Source organism: Erithacus rubecula (assembly GCF_903797595.1).
Source record: "Erithacus rubecula genome assembly, chromosome: 3".
NCBI lineage: Eukaryota > Metazoa > Chordata > Aves > Passeriformes > Muscicapidae > Erithacus > Erithacus rubecula.
Genome location: NC_136689.1, coordinates 44122293 through 44148057, shown reverse-complemented (window position 1 = coordinate 44148057; position 25765 = coordinate 44122293). Strand labels below are relative to the sequence as shown.

The 25765-nt window shown below is 40.7% G+C and overlaps 1 protein-coding gene and 1 long non-coding RNA gene across 7 annotated transcripts in view; one reads left to right on the top strand and one right to left on the bottom strand.

Annotated features, from left to right (window-relative positions):
* ZDHHC3 (zDHHC palmitoyltransferase 3) overlaps nucleotides 1–21979 on the top strand; it is a 31149-nt gene extending 9170 nt beyond the window's left edge. For 3 of the 6 annotated variants that reach the window (XM_079302669.1, XM_079302670.1, XM_079302671.1), the window contains exons 2-7: nucleotides 2977–3306; nucleotides 6030–6154; nucleotides 9356–9452; nucleotides 11348–11429; nucleotides 13186–13316; nucleotides 21323–21979. In XM_079302669.1, coding sequence (XP_079158795.1) covers nucleotides 3001–3306; nucleotides 6030–6154; nucleotides 9356–9452; nucleotides 11348–11429; nucleotides 13186–13316; nucleotides 21323–21565 — 984 coding nt within the window. In that variant the 5' untranslated portion in view covers nucleotides 2977–3000 and the 3' untranslated portion in view covers nucleotides 21566–21979. Of the gene's footprint in view, nucleotides 1–2976; nucleotides 3307–6029; nucleotides 6155–9355; nucleotides 9453–11347; nucleotides 11430–13185; nucleotides 13317–15888; nucleotides 17349–21322 lie in introns of those variants that run through there. The other 3 variants (XM_079302673.1, XM_079302674.1, XM_079302672.1) reach the window with 2 other exon arrangements.
* Nucleotides 21661–25209, bottom strand: LOC306800500. The gene is made up of 2 exons (XR_013773842.1): nucleotides 22450–25209; nucleotides 21661–22146 (listed from the first exon to the last, which is right to left on the bottom strand). It is a non-coding gene; the product is annotated as an uncharacterized lncRNA (long non-coding RNA).
* Between the last annotated feature and the right edge of the window lie 556 nt (nucleotides 25210–25765).

Below are 25765 nucleotides of genomic sequence, written 5' to 3'. Positions count from 1 at the left end.
TTATTTTGTTGCCTAATGAGGCCTCTAAAGGAAGCATTAAATGGCAGAGTACATTAAATAACAAAATTGTTCGCCAGACCTAATCCAGGGGCCTGTGCTCTGTCCTCTTAACTCACTGCAAGAATGAGTTTCCAGACTTTCAGATTGAGGGGGCCTCAGGGCTCCTTCCAATTTCTCCTTAGGCAGTTACATAGCAATACTTGAGCTTAATCACTTGTGTATTTGTTCAGCTTTCAGTTAGTCTTTGTTAACACTGACCTTAAGGTGACTTGTCAACTGGTTCCTTTGTTAAATACGAGTTTGCTTTTCCTGTGGCTGTTTGATTCCTTTGCTTTGGGATACAAAACTTTAGGGGGGAAAAAAGGCTCAGAGTCTAGGCAAAAAGTCCTGAGAGTCTGTGTTCAAAACTCGCCCAGCTTCTTACTGCACCTCATGTGTCACATCTAAACTTTCAATTGAAAATTGAACACCTGAATTACAGTATTCTTTCTTTCTTTTTAATGCAATGTGATGTTCTTGTCAACTAAACACTGTTGTCAGGTGTGAGTCTTTAATTATGTCAGTTTTATTTTGGGCTGGCAAACAAGCATAGCAATTTTAATAAGATGTTAAGCAACGCAGTGAAGGTTAACCTGTTTCCTTGAGGGAGTGGAAGAATTAAGTGTTAGAAATACTCACTAAGTCTGTGTGAATGTATGAATAAATAATTATCTTTACAGAAATTGTGAAAAACAGGAGAAAAGGTATGTATGTACTAGTAGATATAGATTTATCTGAACTTAGACTGCCAGATTGTTTGGGTAATCACTGTTTATGAAAATTGCACAGCTTGTTTTCCTAAATATCAGGAATTATGAGCCTAAATTATAGCTGTGGTTAAAATACAGAGTAATTACAATGTGTTATGTGAATTTTGTGAATGAGGAGTGGGTTTTTTGTTGTGGGCTTTTTTCTTGCCAAAGTAAATGTCATCCTCACAAAGACATTTTCATCTTGATATTTCTCTTTTGTGTGATGTGCATATAAATACAAGACTTGTATACTTTAACATTAATCCATGTGACTTTCTTCAGATTCATAAACAGTCTTGAACTCGCTTGGCAGCATGCTAAATGTTCGAAGTGGAAAGATAAGAAAATACCTAATTCTCCTAGTTTATTTATGCAGGTTGTGCTAGAAAGCAAATATTGTAAATAGTCTAGTTCATCTGCTTCTGTGCACCCAGGAAGTTTGTACTCCTGGCTTTTGCTTCTCACTGTAGCTGCAGCAGTTCCAGCACCTCTCTTATTGTCACTCGCACTCAGGTGCACAAAGCTTAGCACTTCTGTGCTTGGATGCAGTTAATCATCCTGCTCATTAATAACATTTAGCCATGAAAGAATAATTGTACTTTTATGAATTTGGTCTTCTTTAAATAACAACTGTAAAGTAAACTGTCCTCTCCTTCCCTATTGACATAGGGGCAGCAATGTCTCCATTTAGGTTGGTGTTAGGTGGAGTAGAGCTTTCTTCTTGTGCTCTGCAGAACTTAGCCATAAAATTTGGAGGAAAGTTTGAAGTCCTAGGGATTTCTGCAATTCTTTCACTGTGTTTTCTGTAAAATATATAATTTATTAAACAACTGAAGACAAAAATAGCTTTAGTGTGAACTTTTTTGGCTGAAAACATAATTAGTAGTAAACTTTTTCTCTGAATTTTTATGGCATAATAAACGCTCTTTTTTGCAAAGTTATGAGAATAAGCCTTAGATTTTGAAATAGCAGGAGGCTGATGCCTTCCATTCAGGGATATGCAATTCAGTGTGTTTGGTAGTAGAATTACTGTAGTCATTTTTGTAGAAGGTGGGTCATTAGAGGGTGTAGTGTTATGAAGCATTTAGAGCACTGAGCAAATACTCTGAGTGGAAGTGTCTTTGGAAGAGGTTGTGTAAAGAGCTGCTTTCAAAGCATAGCATTCCAAGGTGTGCTCCAACATTGAGTGGTAGATGAATTGAGTGCAAATGGATTGATCCCTTGCCAAAGACTTAGGAGCACCTTCTCTGTTTTCTCAAATGCCTACATTTGGTGGGAGTTACATTGAAACTACACAAGCATGGTACACACCTGGAGTATTACTGTTCCTGGTTCCTGTTCTTACCCTCTGGGTAGACAAGGTGTCTGCAGAGCTGAAGAGGAGAGGACTCTCCAGCAATGTCAGGACAATGTCAGTGTTAGTGCTCTTGCTACAGTAGAGTGGATTTGGCTGGAAATCCTAAAGGGGAGATAAAACATCTGCCATTGAGGGATGGAGCAGAAATGGAGGGAGAGGCATGGCAAAGTAGAAAACTTCCAAGGGGTGTAAGGCCAGAGGAGGAGATGAGAGTGGGAGACTGTTGTTGTTGGGAAGCTGTATCCTCCAGCCGAGACCAGAAGTTCCTGTCAAGATATTTTCTGTGTTGTGCAATTCTAACTGTACAGCTGTTTGTTTTTGCACTTTTACACCAAAGCTGGGAATTAATGGGTAAGGAAAAAGGAAACCTCTTCCACTTGCTAAGTTTCACAGTATGTGTAGGAAAGACCCTTCTCTTCCCCAAATCCAAAGCAGCAAAAAGGGACCTTGGAGTCGTGCCAGGACTTTCTCTTCTCCCCTCCCATGACAGTGCTGAGTTGTGGGAGCTCCTGTTGGCTTCTACCTGATGACTTTTTCTTCATTGAAAAGCTTGTTGCCTTTCCACTTAGGAAGGTATAGGTGGCACACAGGTAGACCTAGTGTGTAATTAAGCACTTCTTAAAAGCACTTAGAGCCTTCTGAGTAAGGAGTGTTCCGATAAGTGCAAGAGTGTGGTTTCCCAATCCATTATTTCTTGTTTGATTTATTTACTTTTTTTGCTTTTTCATTTCAATTTCTGCAGTTTTCCCGCGTGATGACCATGCCATTGCGGAACAGAGGTCTGGATGTCTGGCAGAACAGTGAGCACTGTTTCTGACTCTCTTTCAGATGGAAGTATGGACATAATAGCCTATGATGATTACTCCACTTCACCGCTTCAGAGATATTGAAAGGACACCTGAATACCTCCAGCCGGAAAAGTGTGTTCCACCTCCTAGCCGCGCTTCCCTGGGAACAATGTGGTTTATTCGAGATGGCTGTGGTATTGCATGTGCTGTGGTTACCTGGATGCTGGTGTTCTATGCCGACTTTGTAGTCCTTCTTGTCATGCTAGTTCCATCGAGAGATTATGTTTATAGTGTCATCAATGGCACACTGTTCAACACCTTGGCTTTCCTCGCTTTGGCTTCACATTGTCGTGCTATGCTGACAGATCCAGTAAGTATACACCTCTCTCTGTGTGTCTCGGAAAGAAACAGGCGGTGTTTTTCTTGTCTGCTAGATGTTGGGTAACTCAGTTGCTGAGTGAGTGGCAGATTTAAATAACTTTTGTGTGTAAGCCTGCTGAGTGAGACTGCTGATGTGTTATGCTAATTTTTCGTCCCACTCAAGTTGGATGCAAAGTCAGGGACCCAGCATTAGATTCCTGGTGTGTGAGCAGCTCCTCTTTCTGCATTGGGAAGGAGAGTGTTTCTCTCTACTGCTATTTTCTCCCCAATGGCAGATCTCATGTTTGTGGCTTGTTGTGTCTTGACAAACAGGAAAGCTGGAAAAGCTGGTTTTGGTTGTCTGCCTTGGCAAGTACTGCTTCAGCAGAACAGAGCAGAACATATGTTGTTTTGAAAAGCTGTGTTACCATCTCTCATTCTACTGATTTTGTTGAATGTATTGGACAATGCTGAAACAAGTATGGTCTGAGCATGCTAAGAGCTGGCAGTTCTTAGGCAAGTTGGGAATCATCAGGTTTGTGAGATCCCCTTGTATGTATCCTTAGGACATTGTTTTGAGAGATCAGATCTTCTTCTTTCTCATCTTTCAGTTTGTGACAAGATAAAGTTTAGCACCATGCTAATTCTGAATGGCCTGTGATTTTATTTTGCTTAATAACCTCTGGACAGTAGCCCCAGTTCAAAACCCCATCTCCACTAGTCAGTGGAAGGAAAGACAAGCTTAAATTTCTCCTGTCTCCTTCCTCACAAGTGTTCTTGTTGCTGTTGGGAGTGGTGGTGTGCCTCTGCTATTCTGTCTCTTCCAAATGTTATTTCCCCCTTGAAACCCTTGTTAGGTGCCGTTAAGACTTCAGTATAATCTTTGTTTCTTAGATTCTAGCTCTTCCAGAAGCCACAGCACTGCAGAAATAGCTTGATTTGGGGTAATCTCACAATTTATGGTAAAGACTGTTGAATTGCATGCTACTGCTGCTGGGCAGAAGTGTAAGCAGTAGTTCAGCCTCTGAAACTTCTGATCACTGGACTTGGGAATAGAGGGTTGCAGCAGTTTGTTAGATAGTTTGTATCCTAAGGGTGGTTGTTAATTATTGTATGTTGTGTGATAGGGACCTTCAGGTCACTGGAATTATTTTGCAGAGTTAGCAGCAGCTCTTGTGAAACAAAATCTGTATTTGGAAATGGGCTAGGCAGGCAGTGTTGGAGAAGCAGATATAATCTCTGTTGAGATTAATTGGGAAAAGATATGTTAATTCCTAGTGTGATATTGGATTTATGTATGTGGATGGAGAGCCAGTGGGGTTTTATTCCAGTTTTTTAATGAGGAATATAGCTAAATAAAATGCAGGAGGGAAGATACAGAGAAGGGATGCACTAATAACTGGCAGACAGTGAGTCTGGGATTAAGGAAGCTTCCAGGATGTGGGGAACCAGGGGCATATGTAGGATCAGAATGAAACAGAAAGCACTGCTGAGGCAAACAAGCAGAATTCTTATTATAAATAGATTTAACAACTCATTTCTTCACAATTGATAGCGTGTATGCTGCATTTCAGGAAATACTTCCAATGGGTCCTTACTAAAAACATTCCTAAAGTTTTGAGCTTTGCTGAGTACTGAAGAATGAGAACATGAGTTGTAGCATGTTGTGGAAATTGGTTTTGGTAATTTTTAAATTAGTCAGGCCTGTTTGCCTGTTTTTGTGGGAAACCCCCCCCCCAAAGACTGCTTTAAAAAGTTTTATACTACTGCTTTGATGTGCAGTCCTCTCACTCGTGTATCATTCCTGTTTCTTGCTGTTAGGAGATTGTATAGATGTATTAAAAGGAGATTGTTCCATTAGAAATCTATTGAAATACTGCATCTCTGTGGTTATTTCAATTTTAAAAAGCCTTAAATTCACAGAAGTAAATTGTGCCTATGTACCAGCAGTGATTTCCTACACCAAGTTTCATGCCTTTTTTTTTTTTTTCTGAGCAGAGGGAGTTTCTTTGGTTGCTGTTTTTATTTTGTTTGTTTGTTTTTTGGGGTTTTTTTTAGCAAATTTTAGTCCATATAAAGACTGGAAACTCATGAACTTGGGCTCCTGTAGCAGCAATATGTTACCTATTTAAAGATATAATTTAAAGTGGAAATTGCACAGCTAAGAATGTTTTACCTGGTCTTATTCAGGTGTGACAATTCTTAGTGTTCACTGTTTGAATGTTAAACCCTAATTTAAATAAGAAATACACAATGGAGGCATAACTATAAGTACACGAGTTGTTTACCTACCAGCAACTCCTAGTGTACACAATGATACTTCAGAAGAAGCTGCTTCTACTGGCATAAAACATCTGTAGTTTTCAGTTTGTGACAGGAAACACTGACTTGATAAATTTGTTGATGTGAAAAAAGGGATGAGGATCCTTAATATTTTAAGGTTACTGTAGGACTACAAAAGACTAATTGCCTAAGTGGAGGTTTACTGATGTTTTAAAATAAAGAACAAAAGCCTCACCAAAATTATGTATAAGTATGTGGTTGCATATTTTAAGACCACATTTAAATTTATTTTCTGAATCTTCTTGGTCTTCTTGAAACTGTTGATCTTAAGGAAGTTTTTATTTCTCTTTTTTCCTTCCCCTCCCATAGTTTGAAGTCATCCTGCTGTTCTTAGCAGCCATAATGTCCACAAGTTAATCTCCTGGTTTGGTTTTGTTTTTTTTCCTGCAGGGTGCTGTACCCAAAGGTAATGCCACAAAAGAGTTCATCGAGAGTTTACAGCTAAAGCCAGGACAGGTGGTTTACAAGTGCCCAAAGTGTTGTAGCATCAAACCTGACAGAGCACATCACTGCAGGTAAAGTCTTTTCTGAGGATGGCTGTTTCATCAAAACCTCAAGAATTATTCACCAGTGTGCCTCGTTATTGGAATCTGAGACTGGAGTGGGTCAGTTATGGGATTGGCATACAAAATCTGTTGCCAATAGTACCAGATACATTTTGCCTTCTCAGAAAAAATCTCATGTATTTTCTGAAAATTTTTCATATATTGGAGGCTGGGGCTACTTTGTGCAAAGTGAGAAACACTTAAAATTTTTGAGTGCTGCCTTGGTTCCAGACTTGTAATTGACATTCCATAAATTTTCATGTAAATGTGACTTGAAAAGAAACATTCTATACTAAAATACATAGAGATCCATAAAACATCTCCCAAAGGGTCAGTGTCTTTTCCACTTTTATTTTTATTTACAAACCCATTTGTGTAACTGTGTATTCTATTTAGAAGTGATGTTTAAGTTAAAACTGAAGTGCAGGTAACTATATATATTTTTTAAGAGTTCAGACTTCCACATTTTCATTGAGTACTGTGACTTTGTTTTGTGCTATGTGATAGATCAGTATGCCTACTGATCTGTCATGTCCTTTCTTTTTCTGGTAGGATAAACTTCCCGGAAGAGAGTAACTGGTAGTGAGCTTTTTAGTACTAAAGGCAGTGAGCAAAAAAATAACTACTTCCTAAAATTCTCTTCTGCTTTTAAAGCAAGTGAACCTGCTTTCCAGTAAGTAGTTAATAAGTTTGCACTGGTGTCACTTCCTTATCTACTCAAAAACTAATACCTGCAGAGAGAGCTCATGCCTGGGGTAGTGCTGATTCATGCAGGGGTCTTGTGGGGAGGGAAATACATGGTAATGAGCTGAGCAAACTTGTCCTGCAGTTTGCTTTTTTTTACATATTTGTTTTCAGTGCTTCAGTTTGCAAATGTTTTACTTTTTTGTTGTTTTTTTGTTGTTTTTTGTTGTTTTTTGTTGTTTTTTGTTGTTTTTTGTTGTTTTTTTAATTTTAATGAAAATCAGGAGTTGGTTATTCAGCAGGAGCAATGTGATCATGCCTATCACTTATTAATGCTACTGTAGAATCCCCTCTGACAGCTTTTCAATTATGAATGAAACTTCACATCTAAAATGCTGCCTTGGTAGTGACTTGCAGTGTAGGTAATGAAAAAGACTGGCTAAACACAAAAGCTTGTCAGCATGGTCCTTTTTTCTGTCCTTTTAGATAAGTTTTCAGACATTAAGATCTGGGAAGATGATCACTGAGCATGGGCGCTCTTGAGAATCTTCAGTCAAACTTTTTTTTTTTGTGGCCTATGGAGATTTATTAGACTTTAACACACCAAGATTGAGCGTGTGCATCAGCAGGAGATACTGCTGCATGCCAGAGGGATCAGGGTGTTTTTGATGAATGTGCTATTTAGTGAGTCCCCTTTGCCCAGTAAACTAGTCCTGCCAACATTTGGAAGCTGGGTGGTTGAAGGGGGAAAGGTGTCTGAGTGTGGGCAATCCCTGCTCCCTGTAGTGTTTAGTTGTGGTTTCTGTGTTTCCTTTTCCACCAGCTACCTTCCTGTTCTGCCTGTCTTCCAACTGGTTTTGGTACATGTACATGGAATAAAACTCCCCTTCCAGCTTCCTATCCTGTGGCTTGGCTGCTTCAAGTTGTCCCTCTGGGGAAGTAGGAGCAGTTGGAGGGTTGCTTGGGTATTCACCTCTCCTGGAGCCCAAGGGAAGTGTGTGCACACCTGCACACAGGAAGGCATCTTCCTCCTTCACCACCTTCCTCACCTTACCCCGTCTGTTTTTTCAATCACAATGAGAGATACTTGTCCTACAGAGAACATTACCTGGTGGCTAAATTGCTTTTACTGTGCATGCTGATTTTAGACCTCATGTAGCTCCAAATAATTTTAAGCTGCTTGTTCTGCCAAAATGAGGCTTTTCTAGTTTCCCACTGCACGTGGAGCTGTCAGGTAGTAGGACCTGAGGAGAAGGTGCTCCTGATCTGGCCCCATGCTGGGAGGCCTGCCCCCTAGACTTTCATTTAGGATGAGGCCTATAGCAATTAGTTTGTTTTTCAGGCATAGCACATATCCTTGGGGATTATCCCCTCCCACCAATTAAAATGAGTGAAAGGCTGTTCTGTCAGAGAGATTTTCTGTTTATTCATACATGCTGATAGGAACATACTTGTGTTTTCATTTGAGTTTTCCTTAAGTGTTTGGGTGTTGAAGTGTATTATTTATATTAAGGTCAAAATGCTTTTTGTTATAAGAAGAAAAATAAAATTAGCAGAACACTTAGTCCTTTCTGTTTCATTGCTGCCAGAATTGTTCTGGAATGGCTGTTTCCTTTCTAGGTCTATTGTTTGTTTGCTTTGGGGTTTTGTGTTTTTTCATATTTGATTTCTGTGCTTGTCTGTACAATGTGGTATCAGGAGACTGACTGCCTTTCGTCTCCTATCATATGAGAAGGCATCAGAGAAAAATACTTCCTTTATTATGTTAGTTGAAGCAGTTACTAAGCAAGAGAATGATGTTCAGACAAAGTAATAATGTTTTAATTTTTTTATTTTCAGCCACAATTTGCACGCTGGCAAGAATTTGAATTTTGATTTTATTAATCTGGTTTTGTGAAGTGGTTTAATATCTAATTTCACCTTGAATGTATATTGTGGTACCATCTTCCTGACTGACTGCCACAGCTATTTTCTGCTAGTATGTGGCTTACCTTGACATCAAGAATCTTTTCTAATGCCTTATTTAATTTTCTTCAAGTTCCTTCTGCCAGCAAATGTTGGCAAATAAACCTTAGTCTGTTGATAGCAACTCTGAAAAGTTTATTTATTCATTAATACCTTTTATATCTTTGTGATTTCTTTTTGGTTTTAATTTATTAATATTTTTACAGGCCAAATAGACTAAAACTAAACAAAATCACAGATTTTTTCCATCTGCCCAAATGTATTGTTCAAGCCATATTTTGGAAAGTACCAGTGATGTGTGATATTAATTTTTGCAGTGGTGGTTTGTTATTGTACGGTTCATTTTGAACAGGCATAGTCAAATAAGCAAATCACAAATATAAATATGGTGGCAAGTAAATTCTTTTATGTTCAGATTTCACTTCTGATTCTTTTCCTGAATTTCTTTGTCCCCCAAACCCCTCTAAAATCTTGTGTTCCTGGAATGAAAAGTGCTGTTAATAAAGACCTGTGTTTTTTCAGTGTTTGCAAGAGGTGCATTCGGAAAATGGACCATCACTGCCCATGGGTCAATAACTGTGTAGGAGAGAATAACCAGAAGTACTTTGTACTGTTTACAGTAAGTATTTTGTAGGTAATGCTTGAGGTTGTCCAGTGGGGAGTGCTGAAATGCAGTGCATAGTCTGTGAAGCAGTTCCCACGGCTGGTGTTCTCCTCCTTCAGAACTTTAAGGGGACCTGCTGCAGGCTTCTGTTTCATTAATTAGGGAACTCACCCCCAATCCATGCACAGCAATGGGAAAATGGGAAAAGACATCACAGGAAGCATTTGTCAGGGGTTTTTGAGGTTTGTATTTTTAATTGTTTGGCATCTATTTTGTAATGCCTGTAGTGTGTGGTGCTGAGCTCTGAGGGAGGGGCCATCCTTTTACATCAAACAGCGGCTGGTGGATCCCAGGCCATATGTAGGGTTCCTTATCATTATAGTTGTCCAAGTATCTGTGTGGGATCATGTAATAAGAGCTGTTGCCACATCTCAGAGAAGGAGTGGGAAGTCTGCATCCCCTTGGATAAGAATTATCCACTTTTTAATTGCAAGTGGTTTATTTTTGTACTTGAAAACCGAGGAGGTGCTTGACTTTTTGTTCTATATCTGTAGCACCATGAATAAGAAAACAGGAGTACAAATTTGAACAGTGGATATTTCTGGAAGGTTTGAAATGTGTTTCGTCAAATTGAACTGCAAATATCCCGTGGGAGTAGTGTGAACATCACAAGGCTGAGTTTCAGTGATGCTCTGTTTTATTAATAAATCTTTTGAGACATTTGTAGGTTTGAGAAAGTATGTTCTCATGTTACCAAGCAGAAAGGAGTAGATTTTCAGTTAAATGACAGGCTTAGTGTTCTATGGTGTGGTTTGCAAGGATGTGGATTACAGAACAAAATTAATCTAATTTCTTTCCTATGAGCAAGGAGTGTGTTTTTTGATTTTTTTTTACCTTGAGAAGAGAGCTAGGTGTTCTTAGTTATCTCAAAAGGATTTAATTTTCTATTAAAACTTGACATCCACTTTCAAGCAGACTGTATTTGAGACTTAATTTGGTTGAGAGAAACAAAATAAGGCTTGCTGGTTTTGTTCTTGGATATTCTTTTTGATACAAGAGGAAATGAAAGAACAGCAGCATGCTCAACTTGCAAGGAAAACCAGAATGCTCCTCTATTGCCTTTTACTGCTTCCAGAGGTTTCTTGTTATAAAATCTTTCTCACTTCCACTGTCTACCTATCTTCCTCAAGAGTTTGTAGGTTCAGAAGAGTAACTTTCTTAGCCCTGTCTTAGTAATCTATGTGTAACATTGCACATAGCTTTTGTTCTAACTTTTGGTTACATACCGTTTTTATTACAAAGCTAAGACCTCGTTTAAACCAAGAATGATTAAGTATGAAATATTAAAGCCTGAGAGAAACTTTCCATGCCAGAGTCTGCCTTAGGAGAAAGTATTTCTTAAAAAGAAATAATTTTTCTGAATCTCATACTGCAAAACAGATAAAATGTGTTTTCTGGTTAAAACAAACTAACTGTTGTTTATCTGGGAAGCTGTAGTGCTGTCAAGAACAAGGATGTGAACTTTGACAACAGGATACCTCGATCAGTGTTAGTGTTCTCTGAAAGTCGTGTGGTGCTCAGCTGAGATAAGGACAGTAAGCTGTGTGGAATGCCACTCTGGGACACAGGAGGCTGGGTTTTGGATCCAGCTGGCATTGAATTCAGCAGTCTGCCTTGTGTTCATTCAGAGCTGTTAGTAAGGAGAGAATGAGTCTGTGTAGTTGTTGCATTTGCCAGCCTCACAGTGCTTTTTCAGGGGAGAGGGAGGGCTTGATGGGTTTTGGAGTTGTTTTGTGGTTTGGTTTTATTTTGAAATCTTAGCACTAAGCTTTTAAATAAGTGTTGGGAAGATTTAGCATTTTGGTCTTTGAACTCACTTGGTATCTGTTTTTTCATTTATTACTTTTCAGATGTATATAGCACTGATTTCCCTGCATGCTCTAATCATGGTGGGATTTCACTTCTTGTACTGCTTTGAAGAAGACTGGACAAGTGAGTATAAACAAAATACCTTATTAAAAGAACAGATTATTCTTTGAATAAGAACTTAAAATGCAGTTTGCTTGTTTCAGAAGAATGCATTCAAGGTTTTGCTATGCTATCTCCCAATTTTTTTTTTTTTTTGGTCTTTTTACCAATCAGTCCTGTAACTTCATAATTCTTTTTGACCTGCTGGAATCTCTGTCCTGAAAAGTCTTGTTTAACTTATATCTGGTAGTGCCTAGGTAAAAGCAGATATGTAAAGACTGAGGAGTATGTGTGCAATAACCTAATGTTGACATGAATACAATACTAATTTCCTGAATGCCAGCAAAAGATAAAATGAATGCTTATGCTTTTTTTTAAAAGGGTGATGTGAATCATTCTTGCAAGACTGCCAGGAAAACTTGCTAGCTCAGATCCAAAAATCCAGCCTCATGAGAACAAACAATTCCTTTCCTCAGGAAAAAAACCCCAACAAACCAAAAACAGAGCCCAAGCAGCTCAAAAAAGTGAAACCAAAAACCCCAGCATTCACTCTGAAGTAGTCAGTGAGTACATTTGCACAAAGTCAGTTATATTCCTAAAACCACAAATGGATATAGAAAATCCTCAATGTAATGCTGAGTTGAACAGCAAGGTGGTCAAAGAATGTGTGCGCACATGTATGTACTGCTTGCGAGTTTTTTTGGAAAAGGAGGAGGGTTTTTTCCTTGGAATTTCAGTAGTGTTATTCAATATAATGACTGGTTTTAGTTCACAGTACTGCAGAGGATACACATATGAATTGAATTTGACAAGGTTGTTCTGCACTTCAGAACTTTGTTAAACAGCTTTCAGCTGTCACTGAGAACATCTGACTGCAGTGGCCATGGCCATAAGGGAAGGATACATCCCTTATCTTCTTTCTCAGATCCTGTTCTGTGGGGAAAGTACTTTCCTGTCCCAGGTTTAGGGGGCAAAACAGAGCTGTTAGGAGATATGGATATGTTGTTCCAGCTGCCTTGTGTTTGTGCAGATTGTGCTAGTCCCTGATTATGGTGTATCTGTTTAAGCCTAAGGTCTCATTAGAAAAATTAGACAAATAGGCTTTTGGTGAGAGTCTTAGATTCTGGAAAAATCTGGAGACATTCTGGCATTTACTGTAACTTTGTCAACTTTGCAGCACTCAACTCTGACTTCAGCCCTATAACATTACTGCTGTAACATTCTGCTCCTCCTTTCTAATTACCTTCTTGGGTTGGTTTTTTTTTTTTCAGCTCTTGCTTGAGTTTGCACTATTGAGTATGAGGAAAAGTAGGTTTAATCTGACTTTCTTTAAGTTAGAGCTTAGAACAGTTATGAAAGGAAGCACACCCTGCTTTTATGTTGGTTCTTCATGTGGTCATGTCCTGATAGGCAGCTTGAGATTTGTAATGGACTTGTCACTTTGGAAAATCTATGACGTCTAAGACTGAAGAGAAAACCTCCAGTTGAAATGGAGGAGAATCCTAGTCAGTGTGCTGGGGAAAACACTGAAGTGAAACAGAAAGTTGCAGTCTTGAAGTGTTGCAGGGGTTTTGGTGGGTTTTTTCACTTTTTTTGAAATTTGAGAGAGTGATCATTTTATGGTTGAATGTCAGAGCTTCCCTGTGTATCTTTTTGGGAATAATTTTAATATAATTTATTTGAGAGTTTGGTTATGGGAAACTCGTGGCTTAGCAGGGGTTTTGCAGTTGGTGCATTATTTTATGTCTACCCTTCCAACTCCATTGTTTTGTCTTCACAGAATGTAGTTCCTTCTCTCCACCAACTACAGTGATTCTACTCATCCTCTTGTGTTTTGAGGCTCTCCTATTTCTCATCTTCACCTCAGTTATGTTTGGGACCCAAGTACACTCCATCTGCACTGATGAAACGGTGGGTGTCTCACACTTTCTCCTTAACCCTGTCTCACCATTTCCAGAAACAGTGTACCCTTAGAGGAGAGATCCAGTGTAATAAAGCACAGTGCTGGATGGTGCTGTCTGAGGGTTCCTGTGGAAAGTAGGGTACCCTATGTATTGGCTGGTGTTCACAGTACCTCCCATAAGGTCAGCATAGGTAGCTGGGGTTACTCTGTGGAGAGTATTTGTCCCTGTGGATTGGAGAACCTTTTCCCTTTAATGAAGTGCTTTTACATTGGTGTGTCTGAAATTCAGCTGTTTCCTCCTGGTTGTCACATTCACAGGTCTATGTGCTGGAAAGCCAAGATGAGTAGTTGAGGGAGGAATACACAAACACACAATTCTTTCAGCCTAGAAGATTTTCCAGCTTTAGCTACCTGTTCAACAGTTCAAAAACTCGTGCCAGAGGGAAAAAGGGAACAGAGTAGGCTCATGAAAGTCTGCTGGATACAATCTGCTGCAAATCCACTAAGCCATCCCTAATTTGAAGACTACATAGTAGATATTATGTAGTAGTATTACAGTTCTAAATCCATGTATTTGCCCACTTCTGTAAATACGGAGCTGGTGACTCCTGGGTGTGTTCCCACACTTGTGAATTCTTCCACTCTTCACCAAGCACGCTCAGGTAATTGAATTAACCAGGGTGGCTGGAGAGAAGTGATAGTCCTAAAAGAGTTCTTACTCTTAACTCTTCTTTCCTCCCCTCCTCCTTTAGGTTTCTTTCCCCTTGTTTGCCCGTGGCCAGTTGAAGTTAGAGTAGGTGTTTGTGCTGCTGTCAGAGAGCTTTGACTGGCATTGTATGCCATAGGGGCCCATTGTGAGCCTTTTTTTGCAGTGCTTTCTTTAATGCTTGGCTTCTGCAAGAGGCTGATGTTCCACCTGTCTGTGTTGAGAGGAAGACTTCCTTGTGCTTTCTGATGGGGAGCACCCCAGGAAGAAGTACAGTGTGGTACAGATCTGCTGAGCTTGTATTCGTCAGTAAGTGTGTAAATTAGCAAAGCTGCTTGTGAAATCATAATTTGAATTTCTCTAGCTTTGGAGCCTGTCAAGAATTTTTTGAAACTGCTTCCTACAGCTGGGCACCCAAATAAGTCTGCAGATTTTCCCTTCCTAATTCTGGGGACTCATAGATGTTAAAGGAACAATGCCACATTCTAAAATAAAGGAGTGAAATATGGTCTCCCTCTGTTGGGTTGTGGGTTTTTATTTTTGGATGTTTTTTTAATATGTATCAGTAAGGATTCTGCTCTGTCTCGTTGGTTGGCTAGCACTGAGCTAGGTGTATGCAAGCAATCTGTTCTGAGCAGAGAAGTATTTCCAGGTGAAGTGCTTCTTGGTGTGCTCTCTTGCAGTGTTCTAACTCACATTTTAGGAACAGGGCTGTGTGTTGCCCTTTTTTTTGCCTTTCTATTCCAGTCCCTGGGAGACTTCATTCCTCGAGTATACCGTCCTGCTGAGATGGTTCCTTTCTGCCTGAAGGGACCCAGATCCCTGGTATTTTGTTGTTGTCTCTGGAGGTGACATTCACCAGGGATCAGCACAACTCCTGCAACTGGCCCATGTTGTGTTCATCAGAGCTTCCAGCATCAGTAATTTGAGGCACACAGATGTATTGCAATGCACTACTGTGTAGGTCAGGAGAAACCTACCCTGCAATAGATGTAGAGTCAAAGAACTGGGTGATCTGCCAGCTGCTGCTGCCCCTGGGAGAGTGATGCTCTCCAGTGACTGCTCTTACTCATTGTTCTTCTGTGGCAGCCAGGCATAAATGGCATTTCTGAAAGACCAAATTCACTTCCTGGGCTTCAATATGGATTTTTATTTTCTTTTTAATGTTTAACTAGTGAATGTTTCAGCTGATTGCTTGATGGCTTATTTTTATTCTGCCTCTAACCTTTACTAAACAATGCCAATGATTTCTTCAAATTGGTCTTACTTAATGCTCTCTCCCTGCTGTCAGGCCATGCATGTTTTAGTAATGGTTCTAATGACATATGAAGAGGCACCAGATAGACTCAGCTACACTGTACACTGAGCCATGGGCACTTTCCTGAACTTGCTTGGTGAATCTGGGAGCATCATTACAGAGATTACCTTTGGGTTTGTGGGGTTTTTTTGTTGTTTTTGTTTTGTTTTGGTTTTTTTTTTTTTTTTTGGTCTGCAAGCTTGTAATGGTTTCTTGTAAAACTTCCATCTGGTTAGCACATAATGCATTCAGCCATTAAAACACATATTTTTTGTTTGGTTTTCCATAGTGGGTTTTTTTTAGTTGACATCAGAGGCAATTGGATGGCAGGTATTAAAACGGTCCTGAAGTTTGTAGGTCTAAAGGAAATGAAATTAATTTTATTTCCAAGGGATAATCTCTAGCTTTAGTATTTTTTAATATAAAACAGTGAGAAGAAAAGGAAAGGCAGTACAGATGCATTTGTATTTTCTTACTCTGCCCTTTGGATAAGGGTTATCTGAGAGTAGACCTTTCCCCGAATCCAGAACTACAAAACCTGAGTATTTGACTGAAAATGTGATATTTCTGTTTTCAGGGAATAGAACAGTTGAAAAAGGAAGAGAGAAGATGGGCTAAAAAAACAAAATGGATGAACATGAAAGCAGTATTTGGCCATCCGTTCTCTATAGCATGGCTTAGCCCATTCGCAACACCAGACCAAGGAAAAGCAGACCCATACCAATATGTGGTCTGAGGAATTCCTGACCAGCATTTCCACTAAAATAGAAACATATTATAGCACTACTGTTACAAATTTTCCATGAATGTTTAAAACAAGAAGCAAAATGAACTTTTTTATGTCTATTAAATGGCTGATAATTGCAGAGGAAAAAAAAAGCCCTGTATGCCACCATTTTAGATAATTCTATATCTCTGGCTGAAACTGCTACTGCTTTTTTTTCCCGTTCCTTTCATTTTTATCACATTAACTTTACTGGCATTTGTTTCTCTCTGCTTTCTGTATGGCATAACTAATGTGAAGGGGATCCTCTCTTCTCTGTTATGACCCACCTCTTCTGAGAAAATTCTCATGCTGTCTCCTGACTGTGATGAGCTCTGTGGATGCCATGTGAGTGCCAACAGCCCTACACAGACACTTTTGGACTTCCTGAAGGAGCACATTGCTCTTTCATAAGTGAACTTGAACAGGGAAGCAGATACTTCACATACCGAAAGGTTCAAGACCAGAAGGCAGCACAGCAAGTGAGCCAGTTGACCTGGTGATCACAAACATTTGAAGTACTTAAACGTTGCCAACACCAATTCCTACTCCACCCTCCTTTTTCCTTCCAGCCACAGAACTGATTCCATCTTTCTGGCATTATTTTATCTGTTCCCTCCCTTGTGTGCAGGAAATTGTTGCCCCCTTAGGATAACTGTGGCAGATTTAGAAGACTCTTTGGATTATTACATGCCTTACACTTCCAGGAAAGAAAGAAAGCTAATTTTCAAGTGTTTAGAATAGCAGAATCATGTTTTTTGGTGTGTGTTTGTCTTGGTAAATGACTTGTTAGAGCAATGCCTGCTAAACAGTGTTAATGTGAAAAACTGACATGAATGCCCAGATTACTGTAAAGACTAATATTGATGGGATGTGTAAGTGTTCCAGGGTGATCGATTCTATATTGTTAGCATTGCCCTGGTTTAGAGCTTTGTAAATCTTTTATCCTGTTTATGCACATATGTGTATGTGTGTAAGCACACACACATATATGTGTCAGGGTTTGAAATTGGGAGATATTTATGGTAAGGAGCATGCATGCTGTTATGAACTGTGTGGTGATGAGAAGTGGGAGGGACAGAAGGCATTCCTAAAACGGGTAGAGCTAAACCATTCATAATTCCAACTGTTGATTACAACATCTTGTGTTCAGGCAGGAATTTTTTATTTTTGATTCACAACTCCCATGGGCTCATCAAATGAATCACAAACAAAGGAAATACACAAATCAGCTGCATCTGTGGCTTCCAAGGAATCTTTTCTTTCCTTGGTTTTTGGAAACTGACGTATTTAGACTGCTTCAGAGCCACGGGGGAAGGGAGGGAAATCAGGGAAGGAGAAATTTAATGGATGTCTCATTTTGGACGTAATGTGAATGCTGCATCTTTTCAATCTGTCAATGCTTCCATATGGAAAACCAATGCAATAAAACTTTTCCAAAAATTTGTTTGCTGTTCTTTCTTTCTTTGCTCCAAATCTTGGTAACTTAAGTGTTCAACTTGTAAGTTGAAAAGTGAGTTAATTGGTAATATATTCATCTGTTAATTAGTGGTTTCATTCAGCAGCTGGGAGAGGCTGTAACTCTGGTTTGACTATGCGATGGTGTTTCTCAGAAAATGCTCCCAGCTTAATAGTTAAGCTGGATCTTGGGCCATGGTCAGTTCAGCCAGTGAGACACAGCAGGTGATAATTTGAACTGGCAGAGAATCTGGCCCAAAAGCTGGCTTGATGCAAAATCAGATATACTGAGGGGAGAGGCTTTAGTCACCTAGGCAATTAACTAATGAATGCATCTCTCTGTAGTTCACTGCTTCAAAAATTGTTTGGTTACAAATTCTACATTTCAGTTTGGGTTTATTTTAATTACCTTTTTAAACTATGTGTTCTGGAGAAAGATTAATTACATTGTTCTGGCCTTTTGACCATTGTGGAAGAATGTGTAGGTACTGAGTTTTTCTTGTTTCAAATAATGCAAATTGTTAAACAGCATTCTGTAGTACTGATATTTTCAGTGAAACTGTGTGTTTCATTTTTTAAATGAGGCACTATCATAGAAATGCCACTGGTACCTGTCTGTGTGGTGATAACCAGGGCCTTCAAATTTTCTTGTGCAGTAAGACTTTGTTTGATGCAATTTGAATGGTAATAAAAGTAAGTCAGTATTAATATGAGAAAGACAGACTTACTGGTTTGCTGATGGGAAGTATTTTCTTGATCAGGACTACCTGGTTGCAAGTGCTGGTTCTGTTTTAGTGTGGCCAAGAGAAATTGAAGGACAACTCAATCAGAGCATTTCTGTTTTAGAAAACTAAGTGGTGCTCCATGCAGAAATGTGTGCAAGGAACTGCTGTAAGAGAAGTTCTGCCTTAGTCATGATTTCCAATGGCAGTGCTTCCTGTGCCTGCTCCTTAACCATCAGCTTGTCTCAATGCTTGTCTTTTTTGTTTGCTCTTTCCTTTTATGTCTTAAAAGTTCATTGAAAGAAATTAATGCATTTTTTCTAACATTCAAGAGCTGTCCTGCAGATTGCTTCTGGGTCAGACCATGCAGCCCACCATCCTCCTCTGGCACTGGGCAGGAGCAGATACCAAGGGCAGCAGTTGAAGAAACAGGGTATTATCCTACAGCATCATAGTGGTCACCTTGTCTAACTCTCCCCATGTTTGCAATGTTGGGCCTCTTACTTAAAGAGGAATGTCCAGTATTTTGTGGTTTTCAGTATATGTATTTTCAGTATTGTTTCAAAATTATGTAGTTAGGAGTAGGAAAAGATGATGTTTTCTAAGCATTTTTTTTTTATTAAATGGGGTTTTTTTTAATTAAGTGCATGATGGGAAAGAGAAACAGGTGTTGGTTTAATTCAGCACACAAAACTCTCACTTTCCTAAATAATGGTGAGAGATTTATGTAAGTACATTTATTTTTAAAAAGTTTCATTAAACAGTAATGAAACGTCTTCAACAGCTGTGCATTCCTTCTATCACCCTTAGATTCTTTTTAATACATAACCTCATGCCCTACTGACTGTGTGGCCGTGGCCGAAATTAGATCAAAATGCAATTACAGAACTTCTGTTTATTTTGAATACATTCTGTGAAGGGATTAGTGAGGTCAGGTTGGGAGAGAGAAAAGTATGCCTCTGGCTGTTCTGATGAACTGCTCCCTAATTGGCATTAGCACTACCTCAGCCTGACCTTGCTCATTGCCTTGGTTAGCAGATGCTGATAGGAGCAGGTGGGCAGTGTTTTTTGGGGGGAGGGAATGAGGGGTTGATGCCTGGAAATGTTCCATATTTGTATTCCCAGTCTAGGTGGCAACAGGGATTGAAATTGATTACACAAATGCTGAGGCCAGGGTTGAAGTTTGTTCTCTCAAGGAAGGGTTTAAATGCCTGATGTCTGTCTCTTCTCTTGCTCTGTGCTACTTGTTTCCCTTCTCTCTAGATACTCACACAGTAAGTGCTCCAGCTGTGCTCCAACCAGTTTGTTACTAACACACAGGAAACCTCTGCAGTTTGCGAAGGAAGAGTGCACAACCAAAGGTGGTCCCCTGCTTTGAGCTGCCAAAGCCTCTACCTCCTGGTTGCACAGCCATTGGGTACTGGAGGAAAAGCTTGTGGTAGTGCTAGAACAATTTGCCAAGGGTCTGCTGTGCACAAACTCTGCTTCTCTCCAGCTTGCCCAGCAGGAGGTAAGGTTGGGCCCTGGCTGTTCACACCAAGTGTGGACCAGAGGCTGCAAGGGATTTTCCCTGGAGCACTTGAAATGGTACATTTGCAAGCTTGGGAGCAGGGTGAGGTGCCATAAGCGTGTGCTTAGCATTCCAAGTCCTTTAGGGTTTGAATTTTTCCCAAATTCCATGCCTCAGGAATTCTGATTTAGTATTGTGTCATTCCTTTCAGCACATTTACTGCTGGGTTTCTCTTCTGTCAGCAGGAGAAACGGGGCGTGATTGAAGAAGTGAAGTTCACAAAAGCTTTGCACGCAGTGCTTCGGTTTATGGTGTGTTTTCTCCTGGGTCTGCTCATGCTGACTCAGTGTTACTGCAAACTGAGCTGCTGCTCTGGTGTTATTTGTGAGGCTGACAGCAAGTGCAGCTGTGGTGCTGCTGAGCTGCTGCATGTGTTCCTTTTCCCTCCCTGCAAAGCTTTGAATGTTTTGTGTGTTGTCAAGAAAAATTGTAGAATTAAAACGTGGCAAGTGTACTGTTCGTCTAGCTCTTCTAAAATTGTTCTTTCTTACAGTTTTAACCCAATTTGCACAATTTTTTTGTTCCTTTCCTTGAGTTTCTCAAAACCTGAATCCAATATTCTTGCTTCTCTAAGAACAGGCTTTCTGTGTGGTCACTTGTGGATCATACACAGCTGCAGCTCTGACTTCTCTCTTACATAATACAGAAGATGGGCATAAGAATTGTGCCCTATTTCACACAGTGGTAGCCTTAAAAAATAATTAAGAAAAATAAATTTTAGTTCCCTATTTCTACATGGAGAAGACTACCAGGAAAAAAAATATTGCTGCCCAAATTGAATGGATCTGTTCTTTAAATACAATTGAAATGTTTACTTTGCTAAAAGTGACGTTCTTGGAGAATGAATCAGCATATTGACTGACCAAGGCTCTGGCCCCATTCTGAAGCCTCTGCTTTAACCTGTACAGATTTTCACACCTCCCAGCAGATTATCTTGCATTGTGATTTGTCTTTGACAATTTGGTAAATGGAAGTTGTGTTCTTAAATATTTGCTCTTAACTGGCACAGTGTGAACTTCTAGTGACTGGCTGAGGTGTGGCAGTGGTAAATTCCTGATCTCTGGAAAAAGGTGCAGTATTTTGGCTGTGTCTGAGCTATTGCAAAAAATGCTCAAACAAGGTGAAACTCAGTTTTAAGTTTTAGCTGTATTTTGTCATTCCTTGGAAGGATTCAAAACACTATGTGAGAAGAGGTCTGTGTTTCCCAAAATCCTGGCTTTTCAGAAGCCATCTCTGTACCCTAAAAATGAATAGCAACTAATGCCAAAGTACATCAGCAAGATTCAGAGCGTCCATGAGTTTGAACTTGTGTGAGGGTTTTGCTGTAAAATTTGGAGATGGAACTCTCAATAATGCAGAGTGTCTGTCTTCATTGTTAACTCAAACTGGAATAGCATCAAGCTGGCTATAGGTAGGCAGTTCTGCATGTGCTACAGTGCTTGGTGCCCAAATATCTGCTGTAAGTGTGAGATGACCATGAACCCTTTTCTTCTTGCAGGGTATTGAGAGACTTAAAAACCAGAAGCCAACCTGGGAGAAGACCAATGGCTGGGAAGGAATGAAGCTGGCGTTTGGAGGTGCCTTCTCCCTGGGTTGGTTCAACCCTTTTTCAGACCTGAGCTGCGAGAGCCCAGCGCCTACTGAAGTGGTGGCAGCATCTCCTGTGTCTGAAATAATGACCCAAGAAGAAATTGAGCAGTTTCTGGCTCAAGATGTTGCCATCCAAATGTTGCATGAATAAGCAAAGTGTCCTTCCAGAAGAAGCTTTCAGGTGTTTTGTTGGTTTTGGTTTTTTTTTAAATAATTATTGTATTGGAGATTTAAGGGTTATTTCAAAACATACTTTCTGGTGCATTAAAAAATTCAGGAATTTTGGTCTAGGACAGACACTACACCACTATCAGAAGCAAGGCAAATCTTCAGAGAGAGGTTCATAAGTGATGGGGTTCATAAGCTCCTTTTCAGACCTGTGTCAACTACTTTACTGATATTTTCTTACATGGCCTTTAGGGACAGTTTATAATTGTCAGATAGATTGGCTCCATTTCCCAGAAATGTGCCATTCTAGAGAGTTTGGTTAATCGTTTGTTCTTACAGCCTTTTGGAGGACTAAATGTATGATGGCAAGATTAGCCAGCTCTGAAGATTTTCTGGATTTTAGCCCATCCCATCCCATAGGTGCTGCTTCTGGATTATGAATTTTGCTGGTGCACTGATCTTAGCAGAGGTGGGGTACAGGGCTGTGGGTGCAGCAGATGGATAAGCCCACCCTAGGTGTGATTCCTTTGAGCTCTGAAATATCTCCAGGGGTTAATTTTTACTCTCTGTGCTTGTGAGACCACCCAGGACTGGTGGTGCTTGTCAGAGGTGGTGATGGGCTTGTGATGGTGCCAGGCTGGTGGGAGCATTCACCCATGGCCAGTGCAGCAAGTGTTGGCTGGGATGTGGAGCTACTCCTGCTGGTGGGGAAGCTTTTCCCCAGGGCTGTGGTTCATTTGCATGTGAGATGTGTGGAGTGGGAGCTCCCTGGCTGAGCTCTATGCCAGGTACCAGGACTAGTTTTGCAGTGAAAGAGAGGGCAATGTGGGCACCCTGTGATGGAGGTACTACCTCTCTCCATTTGACTGGTCTAATTTAGATGTTTCTCTTCTTTTCTTGGTAGCTAGAGTTGGTAGAGAATGAAGAGTGCCTCCTAATCTTACTGGTATTTAATACTGTCCTACTAGTACATGCCATTGTGCTGGGTTTCCTTACACTAATTTTGCAGCCAGCCCCTGGGGAATGCTGGTGAACCTGTAGAAGGAACACCTGCCACTTGAAGAGGGCATCACTGCAGGAGGCAGTAGTTGCAGCAAAGTCCTGCAGAGGTGTTGCTGCCAGCTGCTGGATTCAGATGCACTGCAAACACTTGGCATCCTCCAGATGTCAGGCAACTTTTAATTCAGACTGTTCTTCGTTTGTGTTCTTTTTTCCTTCTTCTGTCATATCCCTCAGATTAATTGTCATTAAATTTGCAGGAGACTAGAAATATTCTAATGGTTTCTCCTCACATGCTTGCTTTTATGTCCCCCTTCCCTGTAACTTGAACCAAAGATAACTGCATCCTCTCAAAAGGAAGAGAAAGGAGTTTTTGGGATGAAAGCATAGTATTGTGAAAGACCTGTATGAAAATTTTATTATTTATAGGAGTAATATCAAATGGAATTTGTGCAAGACTTTTTTTTTTCTGTTTATTCTTAATGTCTCAGAAAGCATCTTTGTGTGGATTAATTGTGCGACATTCAGGGCTGCTGTGGAGGGATGAGATTCTCTACTAGACTTGTCCTCTGCCACAGCAGTCCCTTTTTCTGGCAAATGTACTGGGAACAAATAGAATGCCTTGACTGTAAGGAGCACAGCTTCACCAAAATCCAGGAGGTGTTTCTGCATACTTGTCCCATCTCCTGTTCTCTCTAGATGTCTCTTCTCTTTTTTAGTGAAGAGTAGATCTAGAGAACATCTTTAGGAATTGTGTATTTTTAACCTTTGGGATAAAGGGTAACACCCCACATTTGAGGGAAAATGAGATATCCTGTCATGTCATTTAGACATGAGAACTTGAATGTCTTTGCCCTGTGCAGCAGGATGTTGAGGGAAGAAGGTCTCCTTCTGCACTAACCTATGTTCATCTCTGTCAGCATCCCACAGGAAAGGGACATCAGGGACATTCACGGGTCTGTAGGGACAATGGGGTTGTTCAAAGAGGAAGAGCCCTTTTTAGCTCATGTTTTCTAATTTTGGCTTGCTGCTCTACCTCTGCATCCAGTTAACACCCCTGTCTCTGGTGCTGTGTCTGCAGTGGGAATGGTGCTACAAGGAGGAACTAATCCATGGCTAAAAATCACCTTGAAGTAGGAGGAGAGGGATTGTCAGCTTGGGAGAGATCCTCATGCATTACATTCCAGGGATGCTTCTCAGGACAGGGTCACTACTCTGAGGCTTTGGGTGGGCATGGGTGGAGGCAGCCTAATTTCTCCTCCACTCTCAAACTTGGTTCATTTCATCATGAGAACAATTATCATTTGCTTCTGTTTTCAATCTCTCCTGTTGTTCCTCAGGTGCTGGCATTTCTGGGTTTGTTTTTTTTTAGTAGGAGAAACAGAAAAGCAGTGTGAAGAGGAGGGTAAGAGCCAGAACAGTCATCTCCTCTCCTTCATTTACTGTCTGAATGAGACAGTGATGTGTCTCTGGGCCTTACACAGATCATGGACAGCCAGCTCCAGCTGTGGTGCCCTCAAGATGTGGCAGGGTGACTTCCTATGCCCAGCGAATCAGATCTAGTATTTCTTGGCTGTCAGTCTCTGTTGTCCCCTTCCAAAGGCCCAGTACCCCCTGGTGTATCTCCTTTCTGTCTCATTGTAATGTGTCAACTGTCAGAAATCACAAGTCTTCTCAAGTTGGAAAAATCTGGTTTATCCACAGCTTTTGTATAAACCTCCTTCTTTAATGATTGACTTAATGATTAGCTTAAGACTAAACATGATTTTCATGGAATTGGAACTAAGCTCACTTTACCTTCCTTTCCCTCTACATACTTCTTGCCCTTTGTTAGAGCATGCCTTCACATTCAGACCATGCTGCTATGGTCCTGGTTAGCTCACCAGATCCTAAGAAAGGCATCCTGGAGAGCCTGCTTTTAATGCCCTAAATTTAGGGGGATGGGGAGGATGCTCCCCCTGCACTGCTCAGTGAGACATGGTCCTCTGAAGATCCCATCAACTGCTCTGACATGAGGTGTTAATATGTGATGGACAGAGTTGTGGTATATATGGAAAGTGTTCTCGTACTTCTCACCTGGTGTCTTCTACAGCAGGTTTTTTATGCAAATAGGGAATTTACATCACTGGAAAAAATACATTTTTTGCTGTTTGGAACTCCTTTCGTGCCTTTGGTCACTTTTGTACTTTCTAAAGAAGTAATACTTCATCTGCCAAGCACCACCCACTCCTCCCCACTCTTGGGATGTGATATACATGGACCTGCACCTGCTCTGCCTGTGGAGAGGAGCTCCCACTCCCTGCAGTGGCACCACAGGAGGTGGCATTTCAGGGACCCTGTGCTGCTGTGGAGCGACACAACACTGTGGGCGTGGGCAGCAGGGGTTGGGGCAGCTTTGACCCCCTTCTGTGGCCTGGCAGCCACCTGCGTGTTCGTCTGGGATTTCCCCAAGTCTTTGAAATACAAGAGAGTGGTTAAAACTTTTTTGCCTTTTTATGTCCTTTCTTTTTTTCCCCCTCTTCCTTTTTTATGGGCTGGCACATAACCAGATGTAGTCACCATTCCTTTTTTTCCGCTCTACTGCTTTAATACTTGAACATTCGACTTTTAAATAAACAGATAAACTATCCCCTATACTACTGTGTGACCTGATTTCCTCTTTACTTGTGGAACTGCTGGCGAGCCCAGTGTAAATCTGCTGCCTGCCACGCTGTGGCACAAAGAAATCCCTTGCTAAAGGTGGGCTCAGGAGTTGCTGGGATGTGCAGTGCAGTGGTGGGCTCCAGCTGTGCACAGCTGTTGTCTTCTCCAGTGTGACTGTGGCTGGAAGAGTGCTGATGTGCACTACCATTGAGGTTCTTCCTGTAGTCCAGCAGTATTCAGGGTGGAAGGGGAAGAATAGAGGTTGTCCATTTCTAGGGAAGCACTAGTAATGAATGCTGCTGGAGAAGGCATCTCTTCTAAAAATGCCTGAAAATTCCCAAAAGAAGTGGGATGGGAAGATCTATGAAAAATGGTGCTTGGGGAGACTGTGCTGGGTTTGCTCTTTCTGAGTTCTAAAGACAAGGACAGGCACATGCTGGTACATTCCCCAGATGATGAGCTGGGAGGAAGAAGGAATTACCCAGGAGGGATTTGCTTGTATCATTCCTTGAGCTGCACAGCAGCCCTTGGTGTAATAAGG